The sequence below is a fragment of the Rana temporaria genome, chromosome 5, assembly GCF_905171775.1.
Source record: "Rana temporaria chromosome 5, aRanTem1.1, whole genome shotgun sequence".
Taxonomy (NCBI): Eukaryota; Metazoa; Chordata; class Amphibia; order Anura; family Ranidae; genus Rana; species Rana temporaria.
The window spans coordinates 5,203,475-5,223,592 of NC_053493.1; the positions used below are offsets into that span (position 1 = coordinate 5,203,475).

The following is a 20,118-nucleotide window of genomic DNA, read 5'->3' on the forward strand; positions in this document are numbered from 1 at the left end:
AGAACTCCCCAAATCTGCAGAACTCTTCTGTCTATGTGAGTTTATATAACCTTTCCTGAAATACTCTGCGCTGCTGGAGGACTCTGCTCCTTCCTCCAGAACTCTCCTCTCCTGATATACTCTGCTCTGCTGGAGGACTCTGCTCCTTCCTCTACAACTCTCCTCTCCTGATATACTCTGCTCTGCTGGAGGACTCTGCTCCTCCCTCTATAACTCTCCTCTCCTGAAATACTCTGCACTGCTGGAGGACTCTGCTCCTTCCTCTATAATCCTCCTCTCCTGAAATACTCTGTTCTGCTGGAGGACTCTGCTCCTTCCTCTATAACTCTCCTCTCCTGAAATACTCTGCTCTGCTGGAGGACTCTGCTCCTTCCTCTACAACTCTCCTCTCCTGATATACTCTGCTGGAGGACTCTGCTCCTTCCTCTACAACTCTCCTCTCCTGATATACTCTGCTGGAGGACTCTGCTCCTCCCTCTATAACTCTCCTCTCCTGAAATACTCTGCTCTGCTGGAGGACTCTGCTCCTTCCTCTATAACTCTCCTCTCCTGATATACTATGCACTGCTGGAGGACTCTGCTCCTTCCTCTATAACTCTCCTCTCCTGAAATACTCTGCTGATCATTGGGTACAAAGACACATTCCCCTCTGTCTCCGGAGACTCTGACCCCTGTGAATAAACATGGTGAAAAGCCTCCCAATCCATCCCGTGACGTTCCTCTGACCTCTGACCTCTCACCTGGCTGTGAAGGCGTTCTTGAAGTCCCCGGCACGGCAGGATTGCGGGTCTGCTGGGTATCCCTTGGCTGAACACATGAGGGCGCAGTCCGTACGCTCGTAGCGCAGGTGCAGGAACGGCTCCGTGACGATCTGTGATCTGGGAGGAGAATTGGAATAAATCTCATCAATTTTTTATACTCTCCCTTTTGTTTTTTTAAAAGTAGACCAAAGAGCAAAACTAATGGAAGATACATAAAGAGAAACAAATCTGTCCAACAGGAGAGACAATAAGATCCGATTGTCCGACTCCCAGGATCATAGGAGAGCAGATTCCACGGATCAAGAGATTTCCTACACAGGGGCGCCATCAGGGGGGTACAGGCAGTACACCTGTAAGGGGCCCGGATGGCAACCCCCCTTTTGTTTTATTTATTTTTTATTAAAAAAAATATATATATTTTTTAATATATTTTTATTTTATTTTTTATTGAAGGGCCAATTTTTTAGTTTTTTTAGGGGTCCGGAGGTCCCCAGATGACAACCCCCTTTTTGTTTTATTTATTTTTTATAAAAAAATATATATATTTTTTTAATATATTTTTTATTGAAGGGCCAACTTTTTTTTTTTTTTTAGGGGTCCGGAAATCCCCAGGGGCTCGGAGATCCATAGTGCCCCAGATGACAACCCCCCCCCCCTTTTTTTTCTTTTATAAAAAAATATATATATTTTTTTTTAATATATTTTTTTTTTTTTTTTTTTGAAGGGCCAATATTTTTTTTTTAGGGGTCCGGAGGCCCCCAGGGCCCCAGATGGTAACCCCCCTTTTTTTATTTATTTTTAAATAAAAAAAATATATTTTTTAAAGCGGAGGTTCACCCGCACAGGACACTTTTTTCCCCTAGATTGATGCTCGTTTTGTCTAGGGGAATCGGCTAGTTGTTTTAAAATATGATCCGTACTTACCCGTTTACGAGATGCATCCTCTCCGCCGCTTCCGGGTATGGGCTGCGGGAATGGGCGTTCCTATTTTGATTGACAGTCTTCCGAGAGGCTTCCGACGGTCGCATCCATCTCGTCACGATTTTCCGAAAGAAGCCGAACGTCGGTGCGCAGGCGCAGTATAGAGCCGCACCGACGTTCGGCTTCTTTCGGCTACTAGTGACGCGATGGGTGCGACCGTCGGAAGCCTCTCGGAAGACTGTCAATCAAGAAGGAACGCCCGCTCCCGAAGACCCATACCCGGAAGCGACGGAAGAAGATGCAGCTCGAAAACGGGTAAGTACGGATCATATTTTAAAACAACTAGCCGATTCCCCTAGACCGAACGAGCATGGAGCTAAGGGGAGAAAATAGAAAAAAAAACGAATTGGGTGAACTCCCACTTTAATATATTTTTATTTTATTTTTTATTAAAGGGCCAATTTTTTTTTAGAGGTCTGGAGGTCCCCAGGGCCCCGGATGACAACCCCCATTTTTTAATATAAAAAAAACTTTTTTTATATATTTCTTTATTTCTTTTATTTTTTATATATACGAAGGCATGGCAGCCCATTCAAATCAATGGGCTGCTGTGCCTGCACAAATGAGGGCCGCCAAAACACATACATGTGAATCTATCCCTATGAATTCGCTATTGTCACACAACTGGGTGGGTGCAGGGTGCAATGCTCTGCTCTCCGAGCCCACCCCTTTTTTTGAAGCCAATTAGAGCTTTAGGCTCCAACCATGTGCTTCTAAAAAAATAAAAAAGAACCCCCACTGGAATCCATGCTTCCGGCATGTAGCTTAGAGGGCCGGGCACGTGGATTAGGGGGGGGGGGGGTGTCGCCACTGCGCCCCTTATTGACGGGACGCCTCTGAATCAGGCTCACCAGGGGAATAGAGAGGCTCAAGCTACCTAAACAGCTAAAATCCCTCTACAGTCATCGCCTGGACATAGGAAGGACACGCAACCAGTGCCGACCAGAAGATCGATATCTCACCTGTGAAATCCCTGTTGCTGGAGAGCCCCAATACACTGCTGTTCCAGAGCGGAGATCCGTTCCTCCAGGAGAGGGAAGGAGTCTTTGCTGTACATCACAGAGCACGGCTCCTGGGCCTCATGTACCACGTCTGCCAGAGCCATGCCGAATGCCGACAGGATTCCACCATACCTAGAAAAGGTAGATTGGTAAGAATTGAATGTGCATCTATGGTCACACCATATACAATCATATCTCCACATATCTTGTATTCCAGTTGTCTCCAGCCTCCTCCTATTACTCGGAACTAGAATTGGTTTAATTTTGTTTCACTTGTTTGTTTTTTTCAGAAATTCAAAAAATTCGAAAGAACAAAAATCTGAAAATCCAAAAGTTTGAAATAATAACCAATAATAACTAACTATTAAATTACAGGTATTGGAATTTCCTTTCAAATTTGGCTGTTAGTGAATGTAACGAATACAAATTTATCCGAAGTTACAAATTATCCGAAATAAAGAATTCTGGGCCAGATTCACAGTTGAAATACGCCGGCGTATCTACTGATACGCCGGCGTATTTTTAAATTTGCCGCGTCGTAGCGTTGTTTTAAATTCCTCAAAACAAGTTACGACGGCTTTAGGCTTCGATCCGACAGGCGTACGGCTTCGTACGCCTTCAGATCGTAGGTGTAATTCCCTGGCGCCCGCTGGCTGGAGTTTGCGTAATTTTCCTGCGTCGGGTATGCAAATTAGATGTTTACGGCGATCCATGAAGGTACGCGCGTTTGTCGCATTTGCTTACGTCGTCGGTAGCCGGCTTTTCCCGTCGCAAAGTTACGAGTCCTCTTTAGGTGGCGTAAAATTACACCATCCATGTTAAAGTATGACCGTCATTCCCGCGTCCAATTTTTTTTTTTTTTGCGTAAGACGTCTGGGAATACGAAACGACGTAACGCACGTCGCCGTTCAAAAAATACGTCGGGGCGCTGTAATTTCGCGCAAAGCACGGCGGGAAATTTCCTAACGGAGCATGCGCAGAACGTTCGGCGCGGGAGCGCGGCTAATTTAAATGATACACGCCCCATTTGAATTAGGCGGGCTTGCGCCGGACGGATTTACGTTACGCCGCCGCAAGTTTACAGGCAAGTGCTTTGTGAATCAAGCACTTGCGCTGAAAACTTGCGGCGGTGTAACGTAAATGAGTTACGTTACGCCGGAGTGCAGCTATGTGAATCTGGCTCTCTGTATCTAAACAAATAGAATGTAACAAAAAAATAATAATAAATAAATTATTATTATTATTATTATTATTATTAATATTATTATTATTATTATTATTATTATTAAAACTTTGTATTATTATTAATTTATTCCATTCCTTTGTTTAGATGCGGCATTCTTTCTTATTTTTGAATTTACAAATGGAGATTATAACGAATGACCCAAAAAAAAAAAAGGGGCGGGGCTGAGGGGGAGCTGCACACTGGCCGGGACCTGCTGACAAAATCCCCATGTGTCCAATCACAGCGGGAGGCGACGGGCGTGCGCACCCTGGTCCTGCAAACAGGAAACGGCATACAGATACAAATCGCCGTGCCTGTAGGGTCCGCCCATCCGCAGTACAATGCACGGTTTTTAGATTTCTTTTATACAATATATTAATTTTATATATTTATCTGTGCACTATATATATATATTTTTTTTTATAGTTTATTTCATCTAGTTATTCACTGTTTGGTCTTGGCGCCGCACATTTTGATATGTAATTTTGTACGGTCACATTTAGGGAAGTGCGGGGAGTGCTGGCAGCTGTTTTATTTTATTTTCTTATTTTTATTTTCATTGCATATATTAATTTTATCAGCTCACAAGGTTTCTACTAAAATACAGAAGGGCAGTCCTAAAGAGATTAAAAAATGGTCTTAAAGTAGTTGTAAACCCACTTTTTTTACTTTTACCTACAGGTAAGCCTATAACAAGGCTTACCTGTAGGTATAAAGAATATCTCCTAAACCTGTACGGTTTAGGAGATATTCCCCTCGCAATGCGGGCGGCGCATGCGCAGGGGGGGGATCTACGGGGACAGGACCGGCATCCGCCGGACCCTGCCGATTTTAAATCTCCCGTGCGCACGCGCGGGAGTGACGTCATCGCCGCTCCAGCCAATCACAGCGCTGGAGCGGCGATACCCGGAAGACACGCTGGAGCAAGATGACATCCTGCTCGGCGTGGACCAGGTAAGTGGTGTTCACCTCGTTTCCGAGGTAAGTATTTCATAATCGGCTAGTATGCGGTGCATACTAGCCGATTGTGCCTTTTGCCTTGCAGGTTTAAAAAAAAAAAAAAAAAAGTTTATGCGGTTTACAACCGCTTTAAGGCTTCCAACTTTCAACATTGTTATTAACCAGTTTTATATACTGTAGTATCATTTTTTTGTATGGAATTGTTGAAAAATAATGACAAAATAATAAAAAATAAATAAACACGATTTCATTTCGCAAAACTATAAAAAAAATAAAAATCAGTACTTACTTGTGAATAAAGACCGTTTTCATTCCCAATGAGCGGGCGATGGCGCAAGCATGCTGACCTCCTGCACCACCAAAACACGCCAACACATGACGAGAAGTGTCATGGCCTTTCGCCTGTGCAAAATTAAAAGAAAAAAAAAAATCATAGAAAAAAAAAAAAAAACTGGAAGAAATTGAAGTGTATCCAACCCAAAACTTTTTTATTTTATTTTGGATGGAGTAGAGAATATGCAAAACCCGTCAGGCTTTTTTGTTTTGCCATCCATGTCCCATTGGGGAGATTTCCCTCCACCCCCAAGTCCATGAAATGATTTGAAATCTCTCCAGAGTGAGGACACGCCCTCTTACACAGTTGGCCCAATTGGAAGATATCCTTTGTATTCTATTTTATATCACTTTATCAGCATTTTCTGGCACTTAGGCTCCTTTCACACTGGGGCGTTTTTCGAGCGCTATTAGGCTGCTTTCACATGGGGCAGTGGAGGTGCAGTGACGGTATAGCCGCGCTGTTTTTAGCGCCGCTATACCGTCGTATTTACCGCAATATTCGGGCGCTAGCGATGAGGTTTTAACCCCCGCTAGCGGCAGAAAAAGGGTTAATACCGCCCGCATTGCGGGAGGTATTACCGCGGTTTCCCATTGATTTCAATGGGAAGGCGCGGTATAGGAGCGGTAAACCCCCCCCCTCCTATAGCGCTCCAAAGATGCGGCTAGCAGGACTTTTGGAGCGGTCCTGCTACCGCACCGCTTCAGTGTGAAAGCCTTCGGGCTTTCACATTGAAGCCTGCAGGGCATGATTTTTTCATGCGGTATAGAAGCGCTGTTTTTAGCGCTGTACCGCATGAAAAACGCCTCAATGTGAAAGGGGCCTTACAGCATTATTACAGCGTTTTTCGAGCGTTATTACAGCGTTATTGGAGAGAAGCCTCATCTGCAAACCCAATGTGCTGGTAAAGCACCGCTAAGACCCTAACGTTTTAGGGTGTTTTTGCAGTGCCTCGGTGTGAAAGGGGAAGGCGTTTTTACAGCGCTTTCAATTCATTTCAATGGAGAGGGGCTTTTTTGGAGCGTTTTTTTTTTCAGCGCTCAAAAGCTGCTCCAATGATGCTGCTTGCAGGACTCAGTGTGAAAGGGTCCATTGAGATGCATGGAGAGCGTTTTCTGAGCGTTTTAATAGCGCTATTTTTACCTCTAAAGCCTCGTACAGAGGACCGAACATGTCTGCTGAAACTGGTCCGCTGACCAGTTTCAGCAGACATGTTCGGTCGTGTGTACGGCCGACTGGACAGGTTTCCAGCGGACATTTGTCCACCCGACCGTTTTCGAGCGGACAAATGTTTCTTAGCATGCTAAGAAACATGTCCGCTGGAAGCCTGTCCGTCGTCTGTACAGACTCACCGGACATGTCCGATCGGCCGCCATCCCTCGCATGCGTCAAATCCCTTTGACGCATGCGTTGAAGCATTGAACTTCCAGGGCCGCGCACATCGTCGCAGCGATAGCGCGGCCACGTCACCGCGTATCGTGTACGCGGGGATTTCTGTCTGATGGTGTGTACAACCATCAGACAGAAATCTCCGGGCGGACATGTCCGCTCAAACCGGTCCGGCGGACCGTTTTGAGCGGACAGTTCGTCCGTCTGTACGAGCCACTAAACTCTGTAAAAACACTTCAGTGTGAAAGGGGTCCAAGTTCACATTTAACAACCCCTTTTTTTTTTTTTTTTTTACAAAAACAGAGGCCCTAAAGAATGAATAGGTGGGGGTTTTGCAATATTTTTTTATGTCACATGGTATCTGCACAGTAGTCTTTCAAATGCATTTTTTTTTTTTTAGGAAAAAAATAAAATAAAATAATATATATATATAAAAACACTTTTTTCAATTTTATTGCAAAAATAAAAAACCAAACACTACATAACCCAATTTTTGGAAAATTATAAAAGATGATGTTACGCCGAGTAAATAGATACCCAACATGTCACGCTTTTAAAATTACACACGCCCATGCAGTAGTGACAAACGACATAAATTTTGTTAGACATGTGCACTGCCGAAAAACTTGTTTGTTTTTGTTTTTTTGTTTCGTTTTTTAGGTGATTAGTTATGATCGAAATTCATAAATTCGTTAATTCAGAAGTTTGAAAAGCCGAAAATAAGAAAGAAAATCTGAAAATTCGAAATAACTGATAACTAAGTATTAAAATTATAGGTACGGTATTGTAATTTCCTTTCAAATTTGGCTGTTAGTGAACGTAACGAATACGAATTTATCCGAAGTTACGAATTATGTGAAATAGCGAATGCCGCATCTAAACAAGTGGAACAGAATGAATTGATAATCAATACATTATTATTAATTTGTTACATTCCATTTGTTTATTTACGGCATTCGCTATTTCACATACCGTATTTATCGCGGTCTAACGCGCTCCCGCGTATACCGCGCACCCCTAAAGTTGCCCCGAATCCTGTGGAAAAAAAGTTTTTTTTGTACTTACAGTTTTGGTGTCTTGCGCGGCGGCCTCGTCGGGACCGGCGTTCGTCTGCGGCTTCGGGTATCCTCTTCGTCGGGTCCGGCGTCCTTCTGCGGCTTCGGGTGTCCTCTTCGTCGGGTCCGGCGTCCTTCTGCGGCGTCCTCGCGTCCTCCCCGCTCGTTTCCCGCGCCGAGTTTGAATACTGCGCCGACATATACAGAGCGCAGTACACTCGTGTATTGTCGGCAATGCTCGGCAACTCTCGCGCTGACGTCCTGTACGTCCAGGACGTGAGCGCGGAAGGAGCTGAGACTGCCTGTCTATACCCGAGTGTACTGCGCTCGGTATATGTCGGCGCAGTATTCAAAACTCGGCGCGGGAAAGCGGGTATCGGCGTATACCGCGCACCCACGATTTTGCCCTGATTTTCAGGGCAAAAAGGTGCACGGTATACGCCGATAAATACGGTAATTCGTAACTTCGGATAAATTTGTATTCGTTACATTCACCAACAGCCAAATTTGAAAGGAAATTCCAATACCTGTAATTTAATAGTTATTAATAGTCAAGTTATTATTCGTTAGTTATTTCAGATTTTGGTTCTTTTGAATTCTCGTACTTAATTTCAAATTTTCGGATTTCCGAAATTTTGGATTTTCGAATTTACGAAGATTCAAATTCACGAATATTCGGAAAAATTAATTAACCGGCTCGCGCAGATATACTGCGGCAGAATGGCTCTCCTGGACAAAATCCCGTATATATACGGCTTCACCCAGGAGAGCCATCAGAAAAAAAAATATATATATATATGTATTGGGGATATTTATTATAGAAAAAAGTAAAAGCTATTGTGTTTTTTTCAAAATTGTCGCTCTATAGCGCAAAAAAATAATAAAATGCAGGAGGTGATCAAATACCACCATAAGAAAGCTCCGTTTGTGGGGAAATAAAAAAGGATGTCAATTTTGATTGGAAGCCACGTCGCATGACCGCGCAATTGTCAGTTAAAGCGACGCAGTGCCGAATCGCAAAAAATGGCCCGGCAGCCAAATATTCTGGGGCTGAAGTGGTTAGACGGGTTTTCGTTAAATCGTATATTCCCGAATTAACGAATTTGTTGAAATTGCATTAAGGTGAAAAAACGTTTACCTTTACAACCCCTTTAACTACTTGCCGACCAGCGCGGCGGCAGGTCGGCTCGGCTGCGCGAGATCACGTAGCTATACGTCATCTCGCGTTTCAGCCAATAGGGGTGCGCACGCGCCCCCCGCTCGCCCCTGGTGCCGACGCACATGCCCCGGCGGGCACGATCACCGCCAGGCACCCGCGATCACTCGTTACAGAGCAAGGACCGGGAGCTGTGGGTGTAAACACACAGCTCCCGGACCTGTCAGGGGAGAAATGCGGATCTTCTGTTCATACAATGTATAAACAGCAATCAGTTATTTCCCCTAGTCAGTCCCCACCCCCCCTACAGTTAGAACACACCCAGGGAACATACTTAACCCCTTCCCCGCCCCCTAGTGTTAACCCCTTCCCTGCCAGTGGCATTTTTATAGTAATCAAGGCATTTTTATAGCACTGATCGCTATAAAAATGCCAATGGTCCCAAAAATGTGTCAAAAGTGTCCGATGTGTCCGCCATAATGTCGCAGTACCGAAAAAAAAAATCGCTGATCGCCGCCATTACTAGTAAAAAAAAAAATATTAATAAAAATGCCATAAAACTATCCCCTATTTTGTAAACGCTATAACTTTTGCGCAAACCAATCAATAAACGCTTATTGCGATTTTTTTTTACGAAAAATATGTAGAATAATACGTATCGGCCTAAACTGAGGGAAAAAAAAGTTTTTTTATATCTTTTTGGGGGATATTTATTATAACAAAAAGTAAAAAATATTGCATTTTTTTTTTCAAAATTGTCGCTCTATTTTTGTTTATAGCGCAAAAAATAAAAAATCGCAGAGGTGATCAAATACCACCAAAAGAAAGCTCTATTTGTGGGGAAAAAAAGGACGCCAATTTTGTTTGGGAGCCACGTCGCACGACCGCGCAATTGTCAGTTAAAGCGACGCAGTGCCGAATCGCAAAAACTGTCCGGGTCCTTTAGCTGCCTAAAGGTCCGGGTCTTAAGTGGTTAAGAGTTAAACAAGTAAAAGGTCTGATCAGGTTATTTTTAAACTTGCACGTGGAAAAGGTCATAGCTTACTAAAAAGGCACTCTACCTGAGTAAGTGATCTGATTGGCCGACACATGGCCTCGTTGGCCACCCTGATGAAGCCCATGGCCACTTCCTCTACGCTGAGGGGCGCTCCTCCACCTGGACGGCTGTGCTGGAACTGGTTAATCTCGGCAGTCAGTTGCTGGAACTTCTGGGCCGTGTCTTCTTTGGAGAGAGGTTGGTCCTCCGAGGGGCCAAAGATGCGAGGAAAGTAGTCGGGCATCAAGCGGCCCAGGCAGAGGTTGGCATCCGTCACGGTAAGGGGGCCCCCTAGGATGCAAATAACAAGATTGTTTACATCAGGGATCTCAAACTGGCGGGCCCTCCAGCTGTTTGGCGAAACTAAAAGTCCCATCATGTGTCTAATTGAGGGAGTCAAGCTTGTAACTGTCAGCCTTGCAATGCCTCATGGGACTTGTAGTTTCACAACAGCTGGAGGGCCGCCAGTTGGACACCCCTGGTTTACATCATACTACAGGCTGCAAAAATCTGCCTGCCCTCACAGCAATTCCTTCCTGCCACTAGATGTCCTCAGTCTTGCTGGTAGCCCAAAGTCGATCAATCAATCTGGAACATTAAAGGACATTCCTTGTGGGTGCAGGGTATCTTGGACCCGCCCCTGAGGGGGCATCAATATGGCACCCAGGGCCGGCCTTACCGTTGGGCTTGACTGGGCTCAAGCCCATGGGCCCCGCCCAATAGGGGGCCCCGGGCCCGATCACGGCAACCTCCTCCTGCAATTTCACGGCAATCCCCTCCCACAATTTTGCGACAATCCCCTCCCGCAATTTTGCGGCACTCCCCAGTTTGCAGCAACCCCCTCCCGCTACTTTGCAGCAATCTCCCGATTGCGGCAATTTCGGCACCCCCCCCCCCCCTCAACAACTTCGGTCGGATGGATGTAATTCTCGGCAGCCCCCAGCCCCCCTGCTCAACAACTTTGATGCTCCAGGGGGCCCCTTCACTGCAGTTGTGTAAGGGGCCCCCCCCCCTCAACAATCTTGGTCGGTCGACCAGCGAATCCCCACCCCGCTCAAACAAGTATGATCGGTCGGCGCACTGCCCCCCGCTCAACAACTTTGATAGGTCGGCCGGCGGATTCAGCCCCCCCCAACCCCCCCTCAACAACTATGATCGGTTGGCGGTAACAACCCCCCCCCGCTTCTCTGCTCCAGGGGGCCCCTTCCATTATTAAGCCCAGGGGCCCCACCACCCTAAGTCCTGCCCTGATGGCACCCTATACTCGCAGTGTAATGATGCAGAGAGGGTCAACGCCATTTCTCCATCAATGTGGACTGGTCAATGACAAAAAAGAAGAAAGAGAGAAAAAATATATATATATATATATATATATATATATATATATATATATACAACCTGCGATGGGCATTGGGAGGAGTAGCCTACAGATGGATTTTAAATATATTCAGGAGCTCTCTATGTACCTAGAAATGTGCGAAATTTTTATCTGCAATCTACAGAATATTACCTGGAGGTTCTACTGCTTATTGTAATGTCCATTGGACTTCCTGTTGTTGGGCGACAACTGTGACGGGAGTCACTTTGGGCGGGGGCCCCGTAGAGCCCAGCTTACCTTAGACAGGTTGGGAACCCCTGTCTCGGCTCCCCAGGTCTCTTTTATGTGCAGGTCCCCCCCGGGTCTATTAGGGGCCCAGGGTGACCGAGAAAATAAAAGATAAATATTACTGTCCCATTTGAAGTAATCCAAACCGCATTCTCAGCGTCCATTAACCGCTTGCCAACCGCCGCACAAACTTATACGTCGGCAGAATGGCACCGCTGGGAAAATGGGCGTATATATTTGTCCCCTTTAACCACTTAAGGACCGCCCCCTGCATATATACGTCGGCAGAATGGCACGGCTCTCTTTAAGTGCCCAGCCGTGGGTCACGGGACCCGCGGACCCGATCGCCGCTGGAGTCCTGCGATCGGCCGCCGGAGCTGAAGAACGGGGAGAGCTTCCCCATTCTTCACTGTGGCGCTGTCATCGATTGTGTGTTCCCTGATATAGGGAAACACGATCAATGACGTCACACGTCCAGCCCCGCCCCCCCTACAGTTGGAAACACAGATGAGGTCACACTTAACCCCTTCAGTGCCCCCGAGTGGTTAACTCCCAAACTGCAATTGTCATTTTCACAGTAAACAATGCATTTTTAAATATATTTTTTGCTGTGGAAATGACAATTGTCCCAAAAATGTGTCAAAAGTGTCCGATGTGTCCGCCATAATGTCGCAGTCACGATAAAAATCCCTGATCGCCGTCATTAGTAGTAAAAAAAATATATATATTAATAAAAATGCCATACAATTATCCCTTATTTTGTAGAAGCTATAACGTTTGCACAAACTAATCAATAAACGCTTATTGCGATTTTTTTTTTACTAAAAATATGTAGAAGAATACGTATCGGCCTAAACTGAGAAAGAAATGTGTTTTTTTTATATATATTTTTTGGGATATTTATTATAGCAAAAAGTAAAAAATATTAAAAAAAATTCAAAATTGTCGCTCTATTTTTGTTTGTAGCGCAAAAAATAAAAACCGCAGAGATGATCAAATACCACCAAAAGAAAGCTCTATTTGTGGGGAAAAAAAGGGCGCCAATTTTGTTTGGGAGCCATGTCGCACGACCGCGCAATTGTCAGTTAAAGCGACGCAGTGCCGAATCGCAAAAAGTGGCCCAGTCATTGGGCAGCCAAATGGTCCGGGGCTTAAGTGGTTAAGTAGTTGTCCATTATTTTCTTGGTCACCCTGTGCCCATATCAGACACAGGGTGACTTACACATAAGAGAGACATGGGTTACCCAACCTGTCTAAGGTAAGCTGGGTTCCAGGGGCCCCCCGCCCAAAGTGGCTCCCGTCACAACAACGCAGATCAGCTTCCTTCCAATACAGCGGCGGTGTTGTCACCCTTCAGTGGGAGCTCCTGCTGTAGGACGAGAGGCATGCTGTGTGTAGAAAATGAGAAGCTGCAGCTTCTATCTCGCCCACAGCTCCAGCTGCCAGGGTATAGCACATATGACATGTGCTCGGATTGCTGCTTGAACGGGATGCCATGTTGGGGCAGTGCCAGAGGGTGCTTGGGTGTGCTTTTGCACCCTCAAAAATGATGCCAAGCACATTGGTGTGAGGGGGTCTCCGAGGAATCTGGTGTGAAGAGGGGCTCTGACTAACCAGGCAGGGAGGTTGCTGATGTAAATGGGGGAGGGGGGGTAAGGGTTTGGTATATGCCTGTACTACATCCTTCTGGTTTCTGTACCCTTATCCTCACATCTACTTTAGGGGCCACTACCTGTCCTGTAGCATGCCAGACCTGGATGGGCTCCAGCAGACTGGGCCAACCACAAACAGTTCTGACAACAGCCTTAGCGCCACCAGTGGTCTATCTAGGGCAGTGATGGCAAACCTTGGCACCCCAGATGTTTTGGAACTACATTTGCCATGATGCTCAACTACACTGCAGAGGGCATGAGCATCATGGGAAATGTAGTTCCAAAACATCTGGGGGGCCAAGATTCTCCATCACTGATCTAGGCTAAAGCACACATTGCATGTGCCCTGGGCACCACTTGAAGGGGAAAGGAGCTATGCAGAGTGGTGTGAAACGCGTCAGTTTTGTGCTTTTATTCCCATTGCTGTATTTCAATGGGGGAATATATTTTGGAGTGCGGCCATCCGGACCTTTCTTCTTGCTCACAATTATCTTGTATGCTGAGCCGAGGCCCTACCTAACGGGGAAGGCAAGATGAGGCTATTGCTATCCTGAGCGGTATATTTCTCCACTTGAAGGGAGCACTGTGCAGGGGTTTGTCATTACACCCCCAAAAATTCTGCTGGCGGGGCTCTGAGCACAGTGGCATGAAGGGGTCTTTGGGGACTCTGGTGTGAGGGAGATCCTTGGGGGCCTCTGGGGACTCAGGTGCGAGAGAGGTTCTTGGGGGCCTCTGGTGCGAGGGAGGTCCTTGGGGGCCTCTGGTGCGAGGGAGGTCCTTGGGGGCCTCTGGTGCGAGGGAGGTCCTTGGGGGCCTCTGAGGACTCTGGTGTGAGGGAGGTCCTTGGGGGCCTCTGAGGACTCTGGTGTGAGGGAGGTCCTTGGGGGCCTCTGGTGCGAGGGAGGTCCTTGGGGGCCTCTGAGGACTCTGGTGTGAGGGAGGTCCTTGGGGGCCTCTGAGGACTCTGGTGCGAGGGAGGTCCTTGGGGGCCTCTGAGGACTCTGGTGCGAGGGAGGTCCTTGGGGGCCTCTGGTGCGAGGGAGGTCCTTAGGGGCCTCTGGTGCGAGGGAGTGTCATGGACCTTGAAATCTGTTACACAGTGGGGGGTCTTCTGCCCTGTCTTAAGGCTCCAGACAGCTCCATTGTTCTGTGTCTGGCTATTGTGTACATTGATTGCCCCCTGGGGCTTCTGTCTCATTACACATAACAGTCCTTCTAATCAAGCTATGGGACCAATCCCTGCTGACTCATTTTCAAGTCCTCATTTGCATGGCTAAGGGGGACCCGAAGGAGGACTACATGTACTTTACAATTGACCAATAGGAAAGCGGTTGTTGGGGGCGGGATGTTCCAAATTCTGTATAAAAGTGTGTTGTGTACTTCCAATAAAGGTCTTCCTGTTTGAACTTACATACAGCCTGCCTGGTGTTTGTTCTAATGGATCCTGAACAGCACATAGCTGTAGTTCCGATCCCGGAGCCTTGGATGACCGAACCATCAGACGTTGCGATTTGCAAGCTGATTCAATATTAGCAGAGGAGTGTCGGGAGAGCGGAAGCGAGCGAGCAAGGGTCTCGTTACAGGGAGGTCCTTGGGGGCCTCTGGTGCGAGGGAGGTCCTTGGGGGGCCTCTGAGGACTCTGGTGTGAGGGAGGTCCTTGGGGGGCCTCTGAGGACTCTGGTGTGAGGGAGGTCTTTGGGGGCCTCTGAGGACTCTGGTGCGAGGGAGGTCCTTGGGGGCCTCTGAGGACTTTGGTGCGAGGGAGGTCCTTGGGGGGCCTCTGAGGACTCTGGTGCGAGGGAGGTCCTTGGGGGGCCTCTGAGGACTCTGGTGCGAGGGAGGTCCTTGGGGGGCCTCTGAGGACTCTGGTGTGAGGGAGGTCCTTGGGGGCCTCTGAGGGCTCTAAAGGCCAATTCTTGCAACTCTTGAAACCCATCCCAATATGGCACATGCCTGTAGTGAACCCTACTTGTATCTTTACCCTTATTCTCATCTGTACTTTAGGAGCCATTACCTTTCCTGTAGCATGCAGGACCTGGATGGGCTCCGGCAGACTCGGGGCCGACCACAAACAATCCTGACCTAAAAATAGGTTTTAAAAAAATAAATAAATAATTAGTTTTATGTTACAAACAAAAGAAAAACCTCTATCATCTCATCAGTACCGGAACAGGTTTTTGATTAGCGCCCAGGGCAAGGATACAGAACTGCGCCCCCTCCCCCACTGTTATTAGATGCTGTAGGTTTACTCCTGTGTGTCCATTCTCTGCCTCCTTGCTCCGCTGTGCTCAGGGCAACTTTCACTCCTGCCCACCCCTTGCCCCGGCCCAGATCTCATCTCATCCTTGCGGGTACACCTCTCCACATTCCTCCTACACCCTCAGGATCTCATTCACTGATACTACATCTGTCATGAGAAGATTGGGTAGGTAGCAACTTCTAGTCTACTTCAGTAATAAAAAAAAAACTATCTATTATATTATATTGTATATATTTTTTTTGCTGTCTCTATATTTCTCATCTCTGTACTTGTACTTCATCAAAGGCTCAAAAAAAGACTGGAAGCCAACCCAGTCCGATATCCGATTGGATGCTGGTGTCCTATGTGACGGGCAGCCATCTTGGGTCACGCAGAGTCTATTTAAGCACTCCAGTTCCCGGGCTTGGCACACTTTATAAGTGTGGCTATCGTGAGGACAAGTTCCCCGTCTGTTAGGGACAGTGCCAAGAGATAGGGAATGGTTCCAGAGGAGTAGGGAGAATGCAGGGACACATCTACAGTCACTAGGAAGCCTCCCCCATAGGTGTAAACTGGCCAGGGGTGCATTGTGCTCCTCTTGGCACCTTTGGGTCTTCAGACCGCTGTCTCATCGCTGTTATAGTTTGGAAGTGGCTCCAGACAGGTGTGTCTCCCCGCAAAGGCCGGTGTGTACCGGCTGGACTTTTCTACAATTTGGGACTTTGTGTGTTCGCTGCCGGCCACACCAGCGCTGAGCTCACATAGAGAGTCTCAAACCTCGAATCTGATCTAAACTGAGTCCAAATTGTTCGGAAGGGAAGTTCTGGCTATTCGATTGTTTGCGTATTTAATCATTTTGATTGACTTGCACAGCAATAAAAAAAAATGGAAGCATGTATGGCCACCATTGGTCTGTCAGCGACAGTGCGGTCTTAGAACTTGCGCACTCCTACAAACATTCATTTACAGATTGCGGCTGTCTAGTGGTGGAGACGATTTATTCTGATGAACTTGATCAAAAAAAGTGTAAAACTGTTTTTGTTTCCCCCAATATGGATGGTGTGTTTGGCTCCGCGCCATTTACAGAACTGGGAGGCGGAGCCTGGGTGGCAGGAAAGCGGCTGCCAATAGAAATGCTCCCTCTAGCAGCGCCGGGGAAGAAAATTTGGGGAAAACGATTTCCCGGGAATGTCCCGGGAAACAGCAGGACTGGGACAAAAGTCTAAATCCCGGGAGTGTCACGGGAAACAGCAGGACCGGGGCAAAAGCCTAAATCCCGGGAAACAGCAGGACCGGGGCAAAAGCCTAAATCCTGGGAATGTCCCGGGAAACAGCAGGACCGGGGCAAAAGCCTAAATCCTGGGAATGTCCCGGGAAACAGCAGGACCGGGACAAAAGCCTAAATCCCGGGAATGTCCCGGGAAACAGCAGGACCGGGGCAAAAGCCTAAATCCCGGGAATGTCCCGGGAAATTCGGGACGGTTGGCAAGTATGCAATAAATTTGGACATTGTAGGATTCTCTCACCTGAAGAAAAGCATGGAGCCTCCTCCCGCAGCCACCGTGTTGATGTCCAGCTGCGGGGCCTGGATACTGATTCCGGCCGTGGTGGCTTCAAACACGTGTTCATACTCGCCGGCGTACCGACTGACGTCCGTAGATGTACCTGCCATGCAGAGGAAGGTAGAGAGAGAAGGGGGGGGGGGGGAGACAGTCACTATAGAGATGATCCCACTTACTGTACATATCCAATTTTTTCTTCCAAAGACATGTGCCGATCACTTCGGCACATACAGACACAGGGGTATATCTCCTAAACCGTGCAGGTTTAGGAGATATCCAGGCTAGCTACAGGTAAGCCTTATTATAGACCTACCTGTAGCATAAAGTAAGAAAAATGGGTTTACAATCACTTTAACTTGTGTGTGCAAACTTCTACTTCAGCTATTGAGGTTTGTAAACAACAGGCTTTTTGTATCAGGAAAAGGTAAAATTATGTATATTTTTTAAATATATAATATATTTTTTTCTAAATAAATAAAAATGATATATTATTTTTTATTAAAAAAAATTGTATATTAAAAAAAAAAAAAATGATATATATAATTTTTTAAAAATAAATATTTTTTTTAAATATATATATATATATATATATATATATATATATATATATATATATATATATATATATATATATATATATATATATATATATATAAAAAAATTATATTAAATATATACACACACACATTTTATATATATATATATATATATATATATATATATATATATATATATATATATATATATATATATATATATATATATATATATATATATATATATATATATTTATTTATTAAATATATATATATTTTTTAAATAATAAATATAATATTTTTTATTTGATTTTATGTTTTAAAATAATAAAAAAAATTGTAGAAAAAATTATATATATATGACTTTGGGGGGTAAATGGTAAATATGGATTTATGATTTGTTTTGCATTCTTTTCCTGTCTATCATCGTTTAACTGCCTTGTAGTACTGGAATTTAATTGGAAAAAAATTATAAAAAAAAAGGAGAAGAGCAAAAAAAAAAAAACGATAAGGATCTTAGGCCCAGATTCTCAAAAGAGATACGACGGCGCATCTCCAGATACGCCGTCGTATCTATGCGACTGGTTCTTAGGCCTTGTACACACGACCGAACATGTCCGCTGAAACTGGTCCGCTGGAAAGCTGTCCATCGGACATGTCCGATGGTTAAGACGTATAACCAGCGGGCCGAAATCCCGCGCATGCGTCGAATTGATTCGACGCATGCGTGGAAGCATTGAACTTCCGTGTCAGAGAACGTCGGTGTCGTATACGTCACCGTGTTCTCTGTCCGCGGGGATTTTGGTCTGATGGTGAGTACACACATCAGGCCAAAAGATCCCAGCGGACATGTCCGATGAAAACGCTCCGCGGACCGTTTTCATCGGACATGTTTGGTGGTGTGTACGCAGCCTTAGAACCAGTTACGCATAGATATTCATTAGATCCGACAGGCGTAAGTCTCTTACGCCGTCGGATCTTAAATGCATTTTTTTTTTTGCCCGCTAGGTGTCGCTTACGTCGATTTCCCCGTCAAGTATGCAAATTAGCTAGGTACGCGAATTCCCGAACGTACGCGCGGCCCACACAGTAAAGTTACGACGTTTACGTTAGGCTTTTCCCGGCGTAAAGTTTCCCCTGGGTATATGAGGCGCAGTCAATGTTAAGTATGGCCGTCGCTCCCGCGTCGAAAATTTAAAAAGTTACGTTGTTTGCGTAAGTCGTCCGTGAATGGGGCTGGACATAATTTACGTCAAAATCCAATGACGTCCTTGCGATGTCATTTAGAGCAATGCACACTGGGATTTTTTAGGGACGGCGCATGTGCAGTTCGTTCGGCACGGGGACGCGATTCATTTAAATGATACACGCCCCCTACCCGCCAAATGTGAATTCCGCCTGGTGATATACGTTACGCAGCCGCAACTTTACACGCAAGTGCTTTGTGAATAAAGCACTTGCCTGAAAAACTTGCGGCGGTGTAACGTAAATCATATACGTTACGCCCGCCCAAATTTACGCCCATCTACGAGAATCTGGGCCTTAGTCTTTTTTTCGGGGGGTATACTTCTCAATGACAGGGAATGAGAGATAACCGGACAGGTTCTTTTTTTTATTTTTCCTCTTTTTTCTTTAGGACAATGTAGCTTCTTCTTAGACCAAAATAACACAACTGAAAGGTAACAAGTGAAAAAAATAAATAAACAATTCCCCCCCCCCCCCATAGCACAGACCTCCTGAAGAAGCCCCGGGGCTGATTGTAGAAAACACCCGCTGGGCCCCTCATCAACCATCTCACCTCCCATATCGAAGCCAATGACAGGCTGGGGGTCGCCGGGCTGATAGGTGGTGATGGCGTACCCCACCACGCCCCCTGCTGGTCCGGAGAGGATGGCGCGGGAACCGCTGAAGCTGTGCATGGGAGTCAGGCCTCCATCCGAACGCATGAAGAGGACCTGTATATCCTGCAGGGGAGAAGAAGGATCTTTGTGAGAATCTTTATCTAAAATCGGAGCTGCATCTTAGCTTCAGCAGCCAAATTCAGCAGGCTTTGCATAGTGCTTCTGGTTAGAATGTCAGTCTCCTGATTTTCCTCTAGACCAGTGGTTCTCAACCTGGGGGTCGGGACCCCCTTGGGGGTCGAATGACAATTTGCCAGGGGTCACCAAATTCTGTGCTGTTCCTGAATCCCGCACCGCTCTCCCAGCTTTTTCATGGCTACCCATCAGGGCTATCCCTGGAGCTTACGGTGGCCCACTCAGCCTCTTCGCAGCCACCCATTCAGTTTACGGCGTGAATGGGGGGCAGAGACTAGATGTCAGCTGGCTGGTGAGGAATGTGAAGTGGGAGGGGCTGGAGGAGACCCTATCTCCTGATTTTGGCATAGGTGTCACTGCTGCAGAGACACAGTGAGTACCATAAGGGGTTTTAATACCGTACAAGTGGAAGGGACTCAGGGAGCGCTAAGTATCCGTGGGTTAGGGGTGCAAATTACTTGTCTTGGCATGGGTGCTGACACGCTACTAAAATAATTTTACTGTTGGGGGTCCCCACAACTTGGGAAATTTTATCAAGGGGTCATGGCACTAGAGGGTTGAGAACCACTGCTCTAGACTCTACAGAGGG

The 20,118-nt window shown here is 46.2% G+C and overlaps 1 protein-coding gene across 1 annotated transcript in view; it reads right to left on the reverse strand.

Annotated features, from left to right (window-relative positions):
• The window catches only part of OPLAH (5-oxoprolinase, ATP-hydrolysing), a 105,674-nt gene that overhangs the window by 28,862 nt on the left and 56,694 nt on the right, over positions 1–20,118 (reverse strand). Inside the window, exons 7-13 of the mRNA XM_040352089.1 lie at positions 19,292–19,457; positions 16,922–17,060; positions 15,171–15,238; positions 9,924–10,189; positions 5,218–5,330; positions 2,705–2,875; positions 741–878 (exon numbers count right to left, since the gene is read on the reverse strand). Of these exons, the coding sequence (XP_040208023.1) occupies positions 741–878; positions 2,705–2,875; positions 5,218–5,330; positions 9,924–10,189; positions 15,171–15,238; positions 16,922–17,060; positions 19,292–19,457 (1,061 nt within the window). The remainder of the gene's footprint in view (positions 1–740; positions 879–2,704; positions 2,876–5,217; positions 5,331–9,923; positions 10,190–15,170; positions 15,239–16,921; positions 17,061–19,291; positions 19,458–20,118) is intronic.